Source organism: Gracilinanus agilis, chromosome 1, assembly GCF_016433145.1.
Source record: "Gracilinanus agilis isolate LMUSP501 chromosome 1, AgileGrace, whole genome shotgun sequence".
In the NCBI taxonomy this organism is placed as follows: Eukaryota; Metazoa; Chordata; class Mammalia; order Didelphimorphia; family Didelphidae; genus Gracilinanus; species Gracilinanus agilis.
The window spans coordinates 45860131-45876650 of NC_058130.1; the positions used below are offsets into that span (position 1 = coordinate 45860131).

At 36.5% G+C, this 16520-nt stretch overlaps 1 protein-coding gene across 3 annotated transcripts in view; it reads right to left on the reverse strand.

Annotated features, from left to right (window-relative positions):
• CRBN (cereblon) overlaps positions 1–13784 on the reverse strand; it is a 37843-nt gene extending 24059 nt beyond the window's left edge. For 2 of the 3 annotated variants that reach the window (XM_044662621.1, XM_044662549.1), the window contains exons 1-5: positions 13708–13784; positions 7133–7239; positions 6120–6322; positions 5021–5170; positions 184–346 (exon numbers count right to left, since the gene is read on the reverse strand). In XM_044662621.1, the coding sequence (XP_044518556.1) occupies positions 184–346; positions 5021–5170; positions 6120–6322; positions 7133–7239; positions 13708–13768 (684 nt within the window). In that variant the 5' untranslated portion in view covers positions 13769–13784. The remainder of the gene's footprint in view (positions 1–183; positions 347–5020; positions 5171–6119; positions 6323–7132; positions 7240–13707) is intronic. The other variant, XM_044662697.1, reaches the window with a different exon arrangement.
• Positions 13785–16520: the final 2736 nt, after the last annotated feature.

A 16520-nucleotide genomic window follows, 5' to 3' on the forward strand; every position in this document is an offset into this window, starting at 1 on the left:
TGTATGATTCTAAAAAATAACCACATTTATAGAGGAACAGATTTTGTAGATATCTGACACAAGGCCTTAAAGTTTGCAGCAAAATGCATGCCATAGGAGGTGAAGTGAATTCTGAACAGTCTCCAAAAAGCAAGGGAACAGCTTAATTTAATTTAAAAAAATGTAGAAACAACTTATGCTCACCTTCTGATATTTCTGCCACCACTTTTGTGAGCGGCGATCTTCCCATGACCCAGGTTTTGAAGATGGAAAAATCTGGCACCTACTAAGAGATTCTAACTGGATTGCCGCCATGGTTGAAGGCAACACTCGCTCAGGAAGGATTTGTACTTTTGCTTGCTGGATTCTGCAGTCAAAGGAACCAAACATGGGAGACAATTAAAGCAAAAACTAACTGGATTCAGATTCCAAGCCCTGGAATAGATACAATCATTCTAAAAATACAAAATTTTGTAAAGTTACTAATTGTTCATCAATGACTACATGTCAATATACAAACCACTTTTCTGAAAGAAAATAGTCCATACATTGTACCATTATGCTCTATTTCCAATAGAGGATAGCCTGAGCTGTGGCAGCTTAATATTAATGTAGAATCAGGAAGAGATATCTTGGACTAAGTTGCATAACACATGACGCTGGGGGAAGGGGGGGAAGTAATTGAACCAAAAGATTCAAAAGTCAACATAAAATCAAGTACTGATAATCTATTTTGTGAATTATCTATTACAAAGTCTTCCTTATTTGCCTTTTATAAATAGCATTTTAACAAAAAGAGAAAAAAATACGAAATGATCTGGCTGTTTTATTACACCAAAAAGAGATTAAAAGGTTAATAACAACATATAGTAGGACTTCGTTTTATGTGAACATGTAAGTTGAAAATTGTACATAATAGCAAACCCCATTATTTAATAAGCATTTTATAGAAACATACCTATGTAACTTCATGACTTTTCTTAGGCTTATTAGAGCTACCACCATCACTACTCTTGGACTTTGAGGTCTTTACTAATAATTAAATAGTGAAACAAAGAGGGGGCAGCTAGGTGGCTCAGTGGACTGAGAGCTAGGCCTAGAGATGGGAAGTCCTGGTTCAAATTTGGCCTCAGGCACTTCCTAACTGTGTGACCCTGGGCAAATCACTTAACCCCTATTACCTAGCCCTTACTGCAGTGTAATCAGAATCTGAACCTAGGAACTTCAATTCCCAGCATCCCACTTTCCTTCCCACTTTATATCCTTTAGGAGGATATAAATTTTGTGTAACCCCGAGTCTCTCTCTCTCTCTCTCTCTCTTGTGATTACGACAGGCTGAAGCGGACTTTTTGGGAAAGGTGAGAAAACTATTCACGTGGCCTTATTTTGGCTAGATAATTACGTTTTTATACTTCTATTTCCTTTTTATTCCTTTACTTCAAATGATTATTTAATAAACTTTATAAAATATAATACTTGGAGTACTAAACATTAATTTAAATCCTACACTGCTCTTCTGCCTTAGGACTAAAACCTATCCTAAGATAGAAAGTAAGGGTTTTTTAAAAAGTAAACAAAAAAGACAAAGAGATGCACTGCTCTGACCCTGACAAGACTTGTTTCAAGAAAAAACTCTGAACAAAGGCTGTTACAGGAACTAATGTTTACCCTAGAACAATGTAATGACTCACATTAACAATTCTCAGAGTCAGAATGAACATGACCTGGTGAAGTGCTGAGAGGCTTTATACCACTTGGGAAAATGGTGTGAATTTAGTGAAAAATCTGAACATTTTTATTTTATATTTTTTTCTGCTTTTTATTTTTTCAATCGTCAATTATGTATACCTGAATTCACATGTGTTGAGTTCATATAAAATTAGATCCTATAATATATGTATATTGTAGTTTAAATGCTTTCAAAAGTTTACAAAGCTGTTTACTCACAATACCTTAAAATGTATGTTCTAAACAAATGTGTCTTCCTATTTTTATAAATTTAGAAACTAAAACTGAGGGAAGGCAAATAAATTAATCAAAATCAAAGGGTATCTAAACTAATAACACAATTGAATAGCAGAGCGAGGCTTTTGATTTCATGTCAAGTCTTTATTACTAGGCAATACTGACTCCTCCAGGTTAAAGAACTGTTTATAGATTTCAAATTTCATGCATTATTTCTCCTATTATCAGAGAACAATTGAAAGTTTGCTGTGCCAGGCAAATGGAAAAGTATTGGTTACTGCCCTTAAAAATGAATGAAAAGGACTTATATAAGAAAGAAAGGGGAAAATATTTTAAACTACTAAGCAAATAAAACACCTCAAATTCTATATGCTATTCCATTTAGTTTTTAAAATGCTATTTATCAAAATCTTCACTTTTTATAGTGTCTCAATAAGAAAGCCAATTATTTTTTTAATTTAAGATACTTGGCTTCATCATTGGTTACATTTAGGGTTTCTAAAATAATTTTTCAAAATAACTATTGCCCTAACAAATGAAGATCAAGAAAAAGAAACACATACTTCCACTTAATAGGTTCAATGGAACTAGTTACATATACCCTCTAGAGAATGTAGGTATTGTGTGAAACTAATGATCAGTACCCCTTATTATGGTACTATTTTGATGCCTCATCATGGCATGGAAGCAAACTTGGGATCTCAAAGACTATTTCAGTATAATCCAAGTCTGGCAGTTTCACCAACCTGAATTACACAGCAATACAATGTGCAAATCTTGTGTACTAGTACCAACTTAGAAAAAATCTGCAGTAGCATATAACCAAAGAGTTAGCTGCTGGGAAAAAAAAATTTGGGGGATAGAGCAAATCACTAAGGTTGGCAACTAATGTAAGGAGTGACTGTAATAAACACTGGTTGGGGATCACTCACAGAAATTTTAAAATGAATCCTTGAAGTAGGGATTCCTTTAACTGTATGTATGTTCACTAAACACATTAAGTAAAAATCTTTTGCCCTATCCAAATATGAACTAAAATGATTTAAAATTCTCAATCTTGTTTTTGTTGTTGCCCAGGTAACATGTTAAATATCAAATGAATATAAGTATATAAATATGCAGAGGAATTAAAAAGCTCCCATCTCTTCATATTATTGACACAATTAACAAAAAAATCTCATTTAACCATGACAGAAAACTATAACTTCATATGACAAAGCATGCGTGTTTACAAGTTATGAGTAGATAAGATCTGTAAAGGACTACAACTAAAAGGCTTACCGTGCATTTTATTAATCCATTAGAACCAACAATGAACTATTTCCAATTATCAACTTCATGAACACACCATTTTAAAATTCTATTTGCCACTGTAGTTTGTTCAAAGCAATGATGACTTTCATAAGTTGAAGAGTCAGAAAATTCACAAGAGTCACAAAAATTATTCAAAGACTGTGATATAAGACTTATGGAAAATCCTTAAGATGCTAAGATTATTTTCCCTAGAAATGAAAAGGCTACATGGCACAAATTTCATGGTTATTATCTAGACTAACACGAAAGAGCAGTGCCCTTTTATTCTCAATCTCTCATCTACCAGAGACAGAAAAGAAAATAGGTTAAAGTGACTTAAATTACATAAAAAGAATTGCCAGCAAGGGTTGTTAAAGCAATCTACATTATCTTTTAGTGAAGTTTTTTAAATAAGGACAGATTTTTCATCTTTTTGAGATAGTTTAAAAGTGGTCTCATTTGAGGGCAAAGGAAAAACGCCCTTTCAAAGATTTCTAGCTTCAGATAACAAGTGTTCTTAAGTCACAATCATATGCTTTACATTCCTGGACCAGGCTCATAGGTACTGGTGTATTGCCATCTTGTGTTCAAATAGTAACTTTGCAGTTACTAAAAACTCAAATACATAGAAAACTTTTCCTTTATGCAATGCCTAAAAATAAACAAATAAATATATATATATGCATATATATATATATATATAATTTGTATAACATTGCATGAAAAAACAAAAACTTTCAGAACATGATTTTTATAAAAGTTAGCAAAAATTGTATTGAGAAAATAGCCTGTGAGGTTACAATGCACTTCACCAGATCAATTTTTTTCCTGTTTCTTCTTAGCCCCTTATATAGTCTTCTGTTCTCCTACCTCCCAACTGTTTGTTTTGGGAACTTCATATTAGCAGAAGGAAGGAGTGATAATAATAAATATCTAGTTTTTCAAGAGATGAAGTGGTCACTGGTAATCAAGTCGGGGCTTTTTTATAAGGCTAGAATGTTAAGTATAGTGAGCAACAAAAATGAATAAAATTTAAATATAAAAAAATACATAGAAGCCTTGCCAAAACATTAGCCAGGATGGCTTATGTTTAATCAATTCACAAGAATTTCTTGGATGCCTATTATGTGTCCAGGCACTGTATTAAGAATTATAAAGCATACAAAAAGCAGAATAAAACCTAATTCCTGAGAATTAACCTCAACTAAAATCCCATCTACTACAGAAAACCTTCCCCAACTCCTCTTAGTTGTAGTACCTTTCCTCTATTGATTTTTCCATTTATCCTGTACATAACTTGCTTTGTACATATTTATTTACATATTGTCTCCCATTAAACTGGAAGTTCCTTAAGGGTAGGGACTATCTTTTGCCACTTTTGGTATTCCCAGCACATAGTACAGTGCCTGGTACATAGTAAGCACTTAACGTATGCTGACTAATTAATGTACAGCGATGGCCTGCAAAGTTTGCTAGTGCAGTGTGAACATCCAGTCATCTGTGAAGGACCGATAGTCTTCCTGACAGAAATCTGCCCAAATTCTGTTGCATGGATAAATGTACTTACATCTTTTCTGGAATAGCATTGTGAATGGGAGCAAAGTTGTATGTACTAAGTTCTTCCCTGTAACAGGAAGCATGATAATAATGTTCTTTAGCAGTATGAAAACATGGAAAAGGTCATTTTTTTTTAAAGGACAATCAAACTAACCTATTAAGAAATGGCTAAAGTCACAAGGCTAATAAAGGGACAACTTTTAAAGCACACATAGCAATTTCTTACCCATCCGATTGTGTTCTTATTTCAAGCACTTTGAACCTCTGTCTTCCTACAGCTTTCACTTTTACTATTTCAATTCCAAAGTCCTGTTCTTCCCGATAGGCATATATTTCGGCAGTAGTCCCAAAATGTGCTTCCCTTTCCTGTATATTACTGAAGACATGATTTTAAAAAAGGAAATGCTGTTCAGTTCTCTAAAATTTCTATTTCAATAAAGGCAATTCTATTAAGGGCACTACACATGTACAATCTTCACAAAACAAATTATTGTTTGTTACAGTCCCTTATACAAAATTATTATCAAATTTGCCAAAGATCATTAGCAATTTTTAACAAAGTGACAGGTACCTATTTATTTGAATCAATTAGGACTTAAGGAGATTCTGTCAAACATCCTTTCACTCATCCACATCAAATGTTAGCTTCAATATTTCTTTGGATCCCTCCTCCACAGTGTTTCCTGCCCCAACCTCCAATTTCCTAATTACGATGTTTAAAGCCTAGTCTTTTTATACTACTGAGCTGTATTCATGGATTTATCATTTTGATCAGCAGTTTGTCCTTTGCAAAATCAAGTTCTTACATTAAAATATATAACTTCCTTCTCTTCAAATTAGTAAAATTTCCAAGATTAAGAAGTGAATGTTTTTTTTTTTACTTTACACATTTTGTAGCACATGACATCAAGCTTCTGGAAATGTTTAAATTAAGAATTGAAACTTGAACCAATTCAAAAATTTGAGAATACAATACAATCAATGTATGAAATATAAAAATATTCAAAGTCTAATCCTAGAATTATCTGTCATGTATGCAAATATGTATATGCGTGTATATATATATATATATATATACACACACACACACACACACAAACACATGTATATGAATTTGGATAATGAAATTCATCAACCTTCCCAAATGGTATTTTATATAGTTTTATTGTAAAATGTATTAACCTATAGAATCATATGCCATCCTGTATATACATAAATGTATACTGACTGACTGATGGGCAGTAATCATTTGCTTTTGCTTCTCCATTGTACCAGTGACTCCAGAAAAAAAAATGGTATCAAAAATTAACTCAAAATTCTTTTACCTGTAAGCTAGAACTGCAAAAGTTCTGTCTTTCTGAATTAAATTCCGCACCATGCTAACTTCTTGAGGGCGAAAAAGCTGAAGAGGTAAGGTTTGTCCAGGAATCAACATCATCATCACCTGTGGCAAAACTGGAATCACCTGACAGCTGTCATCATCATGCAAAGTCCTGCCATGAAATTCTTCCATATCAGAGCCCAGATACTATTTAAGAATACATACACACAATGACTTCATGGATAGGAAAGCAAAACCTTATCAAAACACTATTAATGTGATACATACAAACAGTGCTCCAAAAGTCTAAATCAAAATATGTGCCATTTTAAAGCATTAAATAACACTACTGTATTATGCAGCAATGTATATTAAACATTACACTAAAATAATCACAGTACTAACAAGATTCTGGGATTAAAGAAGAGTAAAAATTACTCTAAACACCATATTTAATTCAGAAGTTTCCAATCTATGGGCTAAGAAATTACAGAAAGGACCATATGAATCTACATGCACATTAAGCATTGTCATTTACCTTCAACAAAACACCTAATGTTGCTAAGTTTAACAAGTATACTTTTTTGTAAACTGAATAAACAATATCTTGCACTTGTTTTTTAAATGTTCATGAATATCTAATAAAATACAATTTGATTAAAAAGCATTTCTGAATTCGTAGTAGATTTTAAACATTATTTCCTAATTCAATGGATATTAGTAATGTGGGAGTCAAAATTATTTTCTATTAAGAGGTTCCTTATATTCGAAAAATTTGGGACCCACAATTCAAATTTCTTTTTTCAAACACACACACACACATACACACACATCCCCAAAAGTACAGTTTTTACAAAATTTTGCATTACAGAAGGCTTATCAGTTAGTGACAGATATCCTCATCCAAACAGAGTTGCATTAGGTTATAGTGATAACAGCACAATTGGTTTCCCCTAATCTGTAGAATTATGATAGTTAAAAGTGGCTCTGATCAAGATTTTCATCAAGAGTACACACCATATGCGATGTTGGCAGGCTGGTGTCAAAATTTATGATATTAGGTTTTTTGGTTTCTTGGCTGTCCTGATCTTCCACTTCCATTTCATCATCTTCTTCATTTTCTGCTAATGAGCAGTAAAAGAACATTGAATTTTTAAGAAGTGAATTAATGTGTTAAAATACAAATTATTTTAATGAAAAGCTTTCGCATTTAAAATTTTGGGGATATGTCCTTTTAGAGCAAAGGTTTTTAACCAAGAATCCACAGATAAATTTCTTGAGTGGGGTAAAAAATACATTTTTGTTTTGTTATAAGAGAGGGTTATAGCATGTGAGGATGGTCTGCAAGGAACAGATACAGAGGAGAGAGGCATGAGTTCAACAGGGAAAGATTCTGGAATTTTGAAGGAAGGGTTGGATCGGAACTGAGCTATCTCTCTCTGGAGCTATCTGGAGAGTGTGGCTGCTTTTCCCTAGTGGCTGATCCTATCTTTATTCCTGTCTTGTGTGCTGTATTTCAGAGAAGAACCTGGTGACCCTGAACTAACTGTCTGCAGTGACTGTGAGACCAGGTCTGGGTCCTTTTGGATCCAGGACCTTACCTGGGCCCTGCCAAGCTTACACAGACCAGTACCTTAATATCATCTATGGGGGTTTAGTGCAGCTTAGCAAGATCAGGTACTAGGGATTTCCTAGAAAGTTAGGAGAGGAGTAGTATAGGATAAAACTCTGTGAAGACTCTCCTTGAGAAGACATTTCATTGAGACTCTCAGATAAAATTAGTTTAGGGTTATCCACATCCCTTCTATCCTTTTCCTTTTAATTAAATTACTTTTTATTTATTGATTGAGTGGTCTGTGTGTAGGATCTCAGACCAGGCTCTGCCTGGAGAGAGGTTCTGTTGGCTTTCCCAACCCACAGTTAACATCCTGATACTGGCCCAATTTTATCCATCCTATCCCACCCCCAATACCATCCTAATACAGTTTTCACTAACCTCTAAATGAAATTTAGAATTTCTCAGTTTTTTAGTGAAATTACTCTGAGAAGGGGTTCACAGACTTCACCAGATAGCCAAATGTTCACTATACCAATAAAGTTAAGACCTCTTTCTCTAGAAGAAATGATATTTTATGCTTGTAATATAAACATTAAAAATCTACTTTTTTCCTGCTTACAAAGAAAATAAAAAGTCATCCTCAGTAGATAGAACTGATAGAGGAGGAAGAGTAACAGGTCTGAAATAAAGATGTGCTGGTAAATGTTTAACAATCTGACTAATGGTTTATTGGACAGAACCCTAGGCTTGAAGTCTGGAAGTCGAATTCAAATCCAGCCTCAAACACTAACTGTGCAACCCTAGGCAAATCATTTAACCTCTGTCTGCTTTGGTTTCTGTAATTTTAAAATAGGGGTGACAAGAGCACCTACCTCATATGGTCATTATGAAGATCACATGAGATAATATTTGTAAAGCACTTAACACAGAGTTTGGCAAATAATAAGTACAATATAATTTTTTCTTTCCCTCTTCTTTTAGATTTAATCTGAATTATTAACATTTCCTCTATCACTTTCTTAAATCTAGAGAATCAACAAAACACCCATCTTGATTTGTAGCACTTACTGATTTTCAAAGATTTTCAAAAGTTCATTATGGCAAGTACAAAATCACCTAGAACTAGAATACTACTTGGAGCTGAGAGTCATCTTTACCCTTTACTTAGCTGTATTACCTTGGGGTAAGTCTTCCTTCACTGATGTTTCTTCACTTTAAAAGAATCAAAGGGTTCTGGCTCTAATATTCTGTGATTAGGTGATTCAATGATGGTTCACTTTTACTAGATTTTTTTTTTTTTTTTTTGGTCTGGACTTATATTCTCAGCAGTAGATGCTTAATAAATGCTTGTTGATTTTGGAATCTTTGCAACATTCTTTCTGGTCACACTAAACAGTGAATATTTAGTTTGACTGCTATCAATAACTAAACACGAAAAAAGATAATGAATTTCACCATGTGAAAATCTTACTTCTGAAGTTTACATGAAAAATAATTCTGCTTTGTGAAATTGTAATGGAAAATAAGACTTTCACCAAAAAATATGGTCCTCTCAAAAATGCATTTCCTGTAACACTACAATAAGGAAGAGATCAACAAGTTCTTTCTGTTTATACTTCACATTTGTAAAGCAAAATCGACTCTGTAATTCTAGAAAAGGTGGATTTTACACATAGGTATCACCTTTCTTTTTTACAAAGTACTAAACTGTACACATTTCCTCTCCTTTATACTTTCATGAAATAAATGCTTTGCACCTTAATTTCAAACCATTATTATTTCCCACTGGGGCTATAATATAATAGTATAGTAGTTAGCATTTTTATAATGCTTTAAAGTTTGCAAAGCACTTTACTACTGTTACATTTTATCCTTAAAATAATCCTGGGAGTCAGGCCAATCAAACAACATTTATTAAGTGTCCATGTACCAAGCACTGTGCTAAGTACTGGGGATACAATAAGAGAAAACAGTCCCATCCTCAAGAAACTTACAATCTAAAGGGGGTGACAACATGCAAACAAATATGAATAAAGCAAGCTATATACAGGATAAATAATAAATAATTAACAGAGGGGAGGTAGAATTAAGTGGGATTGGGAAAGGCTTCCTGTAAAAGATAAGAATTCATTTAGGTCAATAAAGGAAGCCAGGAGGCAGGGTTGAAAAGGGAAAGAATTTTAGGCATCTGGGACAGTCAGAGAAAATGCACTGAATTAACAGACTGAGTGTCTTATAACCCTCATCTTATAGATGAAGAAAGTGAGGCAGGTAGAGGTTATATGACTTGCCTAGGGTCACACATCCAGGAAGTGTTTAGGCTGGACATGAACTTGGTTCCACTATCCACCAGCTGCCTCTCAACAAGACTCCCCTTTTCCTCTCTAATCCATTTTAAAAACTGGAGTGAGTGATCTTCCCAAAGAAGATCTGACAAAGAAACACCAAGTTCCTTAGGCCATCACTTAAAGTCCTCCACAATCTAACTCCAGGCTAAACACATGCTCCACCTCTTTATACACCCTATGTCTCAGCTAAAACCAGACTACTGGCTACTCCCAATCCTGCCCTAGTTTTCCTACTTCCATGCCACTCACATGGCCTCCTCTCTCCACTGACAGAAATCCCTTCCTTCAAGCTCAGACACATCTTCCCTCATCTTGACTTCACCCCAGCTATTTGGAACTTGGCCTCAACATTTCTTAGTACTCAGTTTGGCTTTCATGCCCCGATTACAATTATGGCAATGTATGTGTTTTATTTTGAACCCCCTCCAAGTAGATTATAGCTTCTCAGGAACAGGCCAGTCAGTGCCTATCTCAAAGTACTGCATATAGCAGGCAATCCATAAACTCTCTCACAATATTCCCAGTAGAGGTGTATTTAATCTAATAGAGTGGTTAGAGGGCCCTCCTGATGCGTTAGACCTGGGGTCAAGTCTAACATCTGACACATGCTGACTGTGGGACCCCTGGGCAAACTCTTGGTATTCAAGGTAACTTCCTAAAACTATACTTTTTCAGAGAAGGGGCCCACCTCCATTGGCAGAGAAAGATTTCTCATCACAGAGCTCACTATACCAATGAAATCACAGGTCCAATCACTCTCTTATGTTAGAATTAATAAATAGAATGATAATGCATAATTAGAAGATAATAAATGTATATATGCTATTTTTAATTTAACCAAATTTGAAATATTTCAATATATAGATAGTGTGAATCCAAATATAGTCCAGTGTATAAATGTGTCTCAGTTTAGTAAATGTGATGGATTTTTTTATTAGCTTCTAAGAATAACAACTATAAAATCTAAGAAATTTGCTACAAAATTACAGTGGTTAAGTTGAAATCACTTATTAATTTTCATGCTAGGACTATGGAAATGTTCAATTAGCTGAATGGTTCTCCTCCCATAAATTACAATATCTAAGAACTGAAATATGACAAATTTTTCTCATTTATAATTTTATTCATTCTTTACACAAATCTGGCAGTGTTCATTTTCATCTGCCTGTTAAAAGAATGAATGTCCATTATATTAAATTTTATCATTCTGCAGCTTTAAGTGAAATTTTAAAACTTTCAAAAATATTACATTTAAATAATCTGACTCCTTTTAATTATCTTTGCCTCATTTTCTTGTATAATGGTTCTCCTTGAAAAACATTTGGCTAAAACTCACTTAGCTATGTTATCTGTTAATATTCCAGTTGCTTCAGGTAGATTTCCCCATTCCTTAAATATTAAACCATTTCCTTAGAGCTCAATAGGAAAACCATAAAAAAGTTTTTATTGCATAGATTTATGAATAATATATGCATCTGAACAACTAAAACTCATACTCTTATTGGAAAATCTTTATTATTAGATTGGCAACACACATACTCTGTGACTACTGATATTCCTGACGGAACACACACCAACATTTGTTCAGTGTGCAACTTCAGTCTATCTGGAAGACTATAAAGACCAATGATTCACTTTAATGGAGTGTTAAGTACAAACCCATCTGTACTTTTTTCACCTGCTACACTGCAAAACAAAACAAAAAAATAGATTTAATAATTAAAGAAATTAATTTGCATTCATTCTAAAAGGTGAGGAAAGACTGTTTCTTTCAATTGAAGTGTTTAACTTTTTAACTTTTAGACCAAATAGTATTTAATTGGACATAAGACAAATCACCAAATTTGGCTTTAAGTATCCTAACAACTACCCAATGTTTACTTTTTTTCAAGAAAAGGTACTTTGGAACTGGTCTCCCTCCATCTATTTATTCTCTTTCCTCTTCATTTTATGCCTGATTCTGCCTCCAGATTAAAGCAAAACAGCCCTGTGACAATGTCACTCCCTAGTTCAAAAACAATCAATGGCCCCTACTAGATAAAGTCAAAATTTTTAGCTTTTCAGATATTTGTCACTTATTCCCTAAAATTACACTCCACTGTAGCTAGACAGGCCTTCTCATGTGTCCCTAAACATTATTCTTTCCCTTTCTGCATCCTTGATCTACCTTTAAAAGTAATTTTTCTTTCAACTTTAATTATGCCCATCCTTGAATCAATCAAGCCTTTACTTACTTTTATATCTCTAGCACAGTACTTGGCACAAAATAAGCACTTGAAAAATGTTTACTGAGTGATTAAAAACTTTTGGGTTGCTATGTGTCATTGCACTGGGTTCAGGAGATACAATGAAAAAGTAAAAAACCGTCCCTCCCTCAAAGAACTAACAGTCTAATGGGGGAGACCAACATGTAAAAAGGTGCATGCAAAATACACAAAGAAAATCTTTCAAAGTGCAAATCAAACTCCACTACTCTCAGGAAATTTTTCTGGAGCTCCTGCATCTTCCACCATAATAGATTTCAAATGCACCTAGCCACTCACAAGGCACTTACTTATTTACAACTCTATATGGTTAGTATTTCCCCACCCAATTCTCCCCAACTGGACCAAGTTCCATGAAGACAGAGAGAGAGCCTAGGCTTGTCACACAATACTTAACACATGAATAGTGACTAACATGTGTTACTAACTACAGTCCTACAAAATAAAAATAATTACCATCTTTTCTGTCTGGGTTTGGAATTAATTTATAAAATTATTTTGTCCCCATTTTACTGGGAATTAGCCCACGTGTAGGAGGAAAAGGCCTGGATCAAGCTTCGGGGGTCCTGGGAAAGCTAAAATAAGGCCCACTTTCTCTCTCTATCACAGCGCTGCTGTGAAGGTCAATGGGCCGAACTCTGGGTGAGACACACCATGCTGGTGAGCCCGGGCAGGTCCCTTCCCCTTCCTGGCCTCAGCGTGCACGTCTGTCAAAGGGGCATCATCGCAGATTTGCTGCTGTCATTGAGGAGCAGTCAAAGAGGCCAAAGCCAGGGCCCGGAAATACATTCGCCCGCCTGGCTCCATCCGTTTGTCCGCTTCGGGAGGTGGGGAACGCTAATACAGCCCAGCTTGTCTCGGGTGGGGACTGCGGCCACGGTGGATAGGGGTAGGGGGTTGCCGCGGCCCGCAGGCAGCACGCTGGCGGGCCTTTATTGAGCATCTCCTACGTGCCAGGCCTGGGCCAGGCCCAAAGACACTCAAAGGCCCTGCCCTCGAGGAGTTTCTATTCTACTGGTGGTGGGGGGAGGGGTGGTGGGGGAAGAGGGGGACCGGGGACGACGACCCCCGAGTGCTCCCTGGGCAGGGCCTGGTGGAGACCCGGGACGCTTCAAAGAGGAGACGGGGATCTCCACTTCCCTCACACTTCTATCTTCAGCTCCATCCTCCCCAACAAAGCTCCCCATCCCTTGGTCCCCAGCCCTTCCTTCTCTCTTCCTTCCCCCTTTTTCCCCCGCCCCCACCCTGGCCCGCCGCTAGGGCTAGCCCGCGGGCTGCGGGCCGCCGGCCTCCAACTGGGGCGGGCCGGGCCGGGCCCAAGCAGGTTCTGCTCCCCGCCCCGAGCGGGTGTCCCGAGACTCCGAATCGCCTCCCCACCCCTCCTCACTCCTCCCCCGGAGGCATCAGCGGCTAGGCAGTTACCGGGCATGAGCTGCAGGTGGTTCCCCATGTTTGGTTCTCCTCCGCCACCTTCGTCAGCCATGTCTGTTTACCCGCGGGGGAGACTGGGAAAAACCATTTGGGCGGACGAGGAAAAAGAGACGGCGGCTGTCAAGTCCGGGCCCTGTTGGGCTCCGAGCGCGAAAAGCCACAGCGCCCTCTGCCGGCCCAGCGGCGCCACCGCGGGCGGGCGGGGCAAGACGGCAGGGGCGGGGGAGGAGGGAGCCTGCTGAGCCCTGTCTCCATGGACCGCAGTCATCACTCCTGGAGCTCTGGTGCAGCTATTAGGGCTGTCAGAGCTCCTGGTGCGGGATGGAGGAAGAGGATCTGGTAGACACTCTGGGTGTGTGTGTATGCACGCACATATACGCGTGCACACAATGTTGAATTCAGTTGTAAAATAATTGTAAAAATATTGTATTCTCTTAATATAATAGGTTGAAGATGATAATCACAGAAAATTAGAGTTAAAAAAGGACCTGGTAGAGGACCAAAAAGGCATCTCTGTGTCCACTTACTGTTTGAGGTTGATCAGACCAATTCAAGCTCGGAAGACTACCATAGGTCGGGCACTGAGAGCCCATATGAGTATTTGGGATGGAGATGTTGCTAAAATTTCAGAACTCACATTCCTTTGAGCTCTTGCAATTCCTCTTTGCTCATAGATCACATTGCTTTCTTTGATGCAGGCATGCCATGCTGGATCCCCATGCCAGTGTCTTCCATGGCTCACAATCCCCTCCAAATTTCTTCCAAGAAACCTTGAGAGGCTCCTTGTAGCACTTCTGACCTCCGTTCGCAGGCTTGCCTTGTGAGTGCTCTATAAAAATATCTTTTAGACAAACATGCTTTTGGCATTTAAACAACATGGTCAACCCATTAAAGATGCCTTCTCTGCAGTAGAGTCTGAATGCTTGGCAGTTCAGCTGGAGGTGCTCTGTATCTGGTACTTTTTCTTGTCGGGGGATCTTGAGAATCTTCTCAAGACAATTCAAATGGAAGCAGTTCAGTTTCCTGGTAAAACTGCTAGTCCAGCTTTCACAGACATACAACAATGAGGTCAACACAATGGCTGTGTAGACCCTCAGTTTGGTGGGCAGATTAATACTTCTCTCCCACACTTTCCTTTGGAGCCTCCCAAACACAGTATCTCTAGTTCACAATGCATGCATCCATCTCATCTTCTATATGTACATCCCTACGAAGTATACTGCCAAGGTAAGTGAATATGCCCACCCTAGTCAACATTTCTCCATTCGATGTAACTGCTTGTTCCATGCATGGAAGTTGTGATTCACATAAAGAAAACACACACACATACATAGACATCCATATATATATATAGACATCCATATATATATATATACATATACATGTATATATGTATATATAAGTTTCCATACGTATATTTTATGTGTGTATATGTGTACATAGACACAGAATTGTTAAAAAATCACTGAGACACTGAGTGTGTGTATATTCAGATATTTTTCAATTGTGTCTGACTCTTCATGACCCCAGTTGAGGTATTTTTTTTGGCAGAGATACAGAACTAGTTTCCCATTTCCTTCTCCAGTTCATTTTAAGGAGAAACTGAGGCAAACAGAGTTAAGTGATTTGCCCAAGGTCATACAGCTAGTAAGTGTCTAAGACCAGATTTGAACTTAGGAAGATGAGTCTTGCTGACACCAAGATTGGTACTCTGTCCCTCTTCAGGATCTAGCTGATTGAGTGTATATATATATATATATATATATCCCACTAATATATGGCAAGAAATGCATATATACACAAGACAAAAACCATTCCCCTACAGATAAATGATAGATCTATATAAACAGACAATTCTAGTACCAGGTCACTCATAATAAGAAAAATACCATTCAAAAGAACCCTGAGTTTTCATCTCACACACAGCAAAGATGATGACTGAGGGGGATTGTCACTGTTGGAAAGACATGCATTAATGCGTTGTGGACTGAGCTTTGGTATGACCATTCTATAAGTAATTTGAATCATGTAAATCAAGTGGCTAAAATGCCCAGACCCTTTGACTCAGAGATTCCAGTAAAGGGCAGAAAGCTCAAAGAGGTCACTGGCAAAAAGTGAAGCTTCAAAAACATTAAAAAAAAATATCTACAGTATCACTTTCCTCATAGCAAAGGAAGGGAAGTAAAACAGATGTCCAACTATTAAAGAATAGTGAAACAAATTGTACTACATGAATGTAATGGGACATGAACAGAATGTATAGAAGAATAGAAAGGTGTATGAATTGATACAAAGTGAAATAAGCAGAATAATAATAGTCTCAATAAGGGAATATGATTTCAACAATGTATATGTAAATGGAAACCACAAAATAATTGAACCTAAATGTTGTAAAATTATATAAAAAATAAGTTTAGTCTTCCAAATAAGAAAGAAAAGAAAAATATTCCACTCTTTTGAAGACATTTGGATTCAAGGTGAAGGACATTGCATAAAATGTTAGATTTTTTTTCTATATATCAATCAGTTTTGTTGAGATTTTTCCCGTTAAAAAAATTTTTTTAATCATTTACTTCTTGGTGTGAGGAAAGGAGTAAAGGGAAAGTTTGTAGGGAAAAATTAGATGATGTGAAAATAAAGTATATCAATATAATCTTTTAAAATAAAAGAATCTCTTTTGTCCTTTCTAGCTCTAATAGTCTATAAATCTCTTCTTTGTCCTATTATAGTTGGAAAATAAAATTGTATTTTATTTTATAATTCAATTCAGCAAGCTTTAATCTAGCACCTACCTAGGCTAGCCC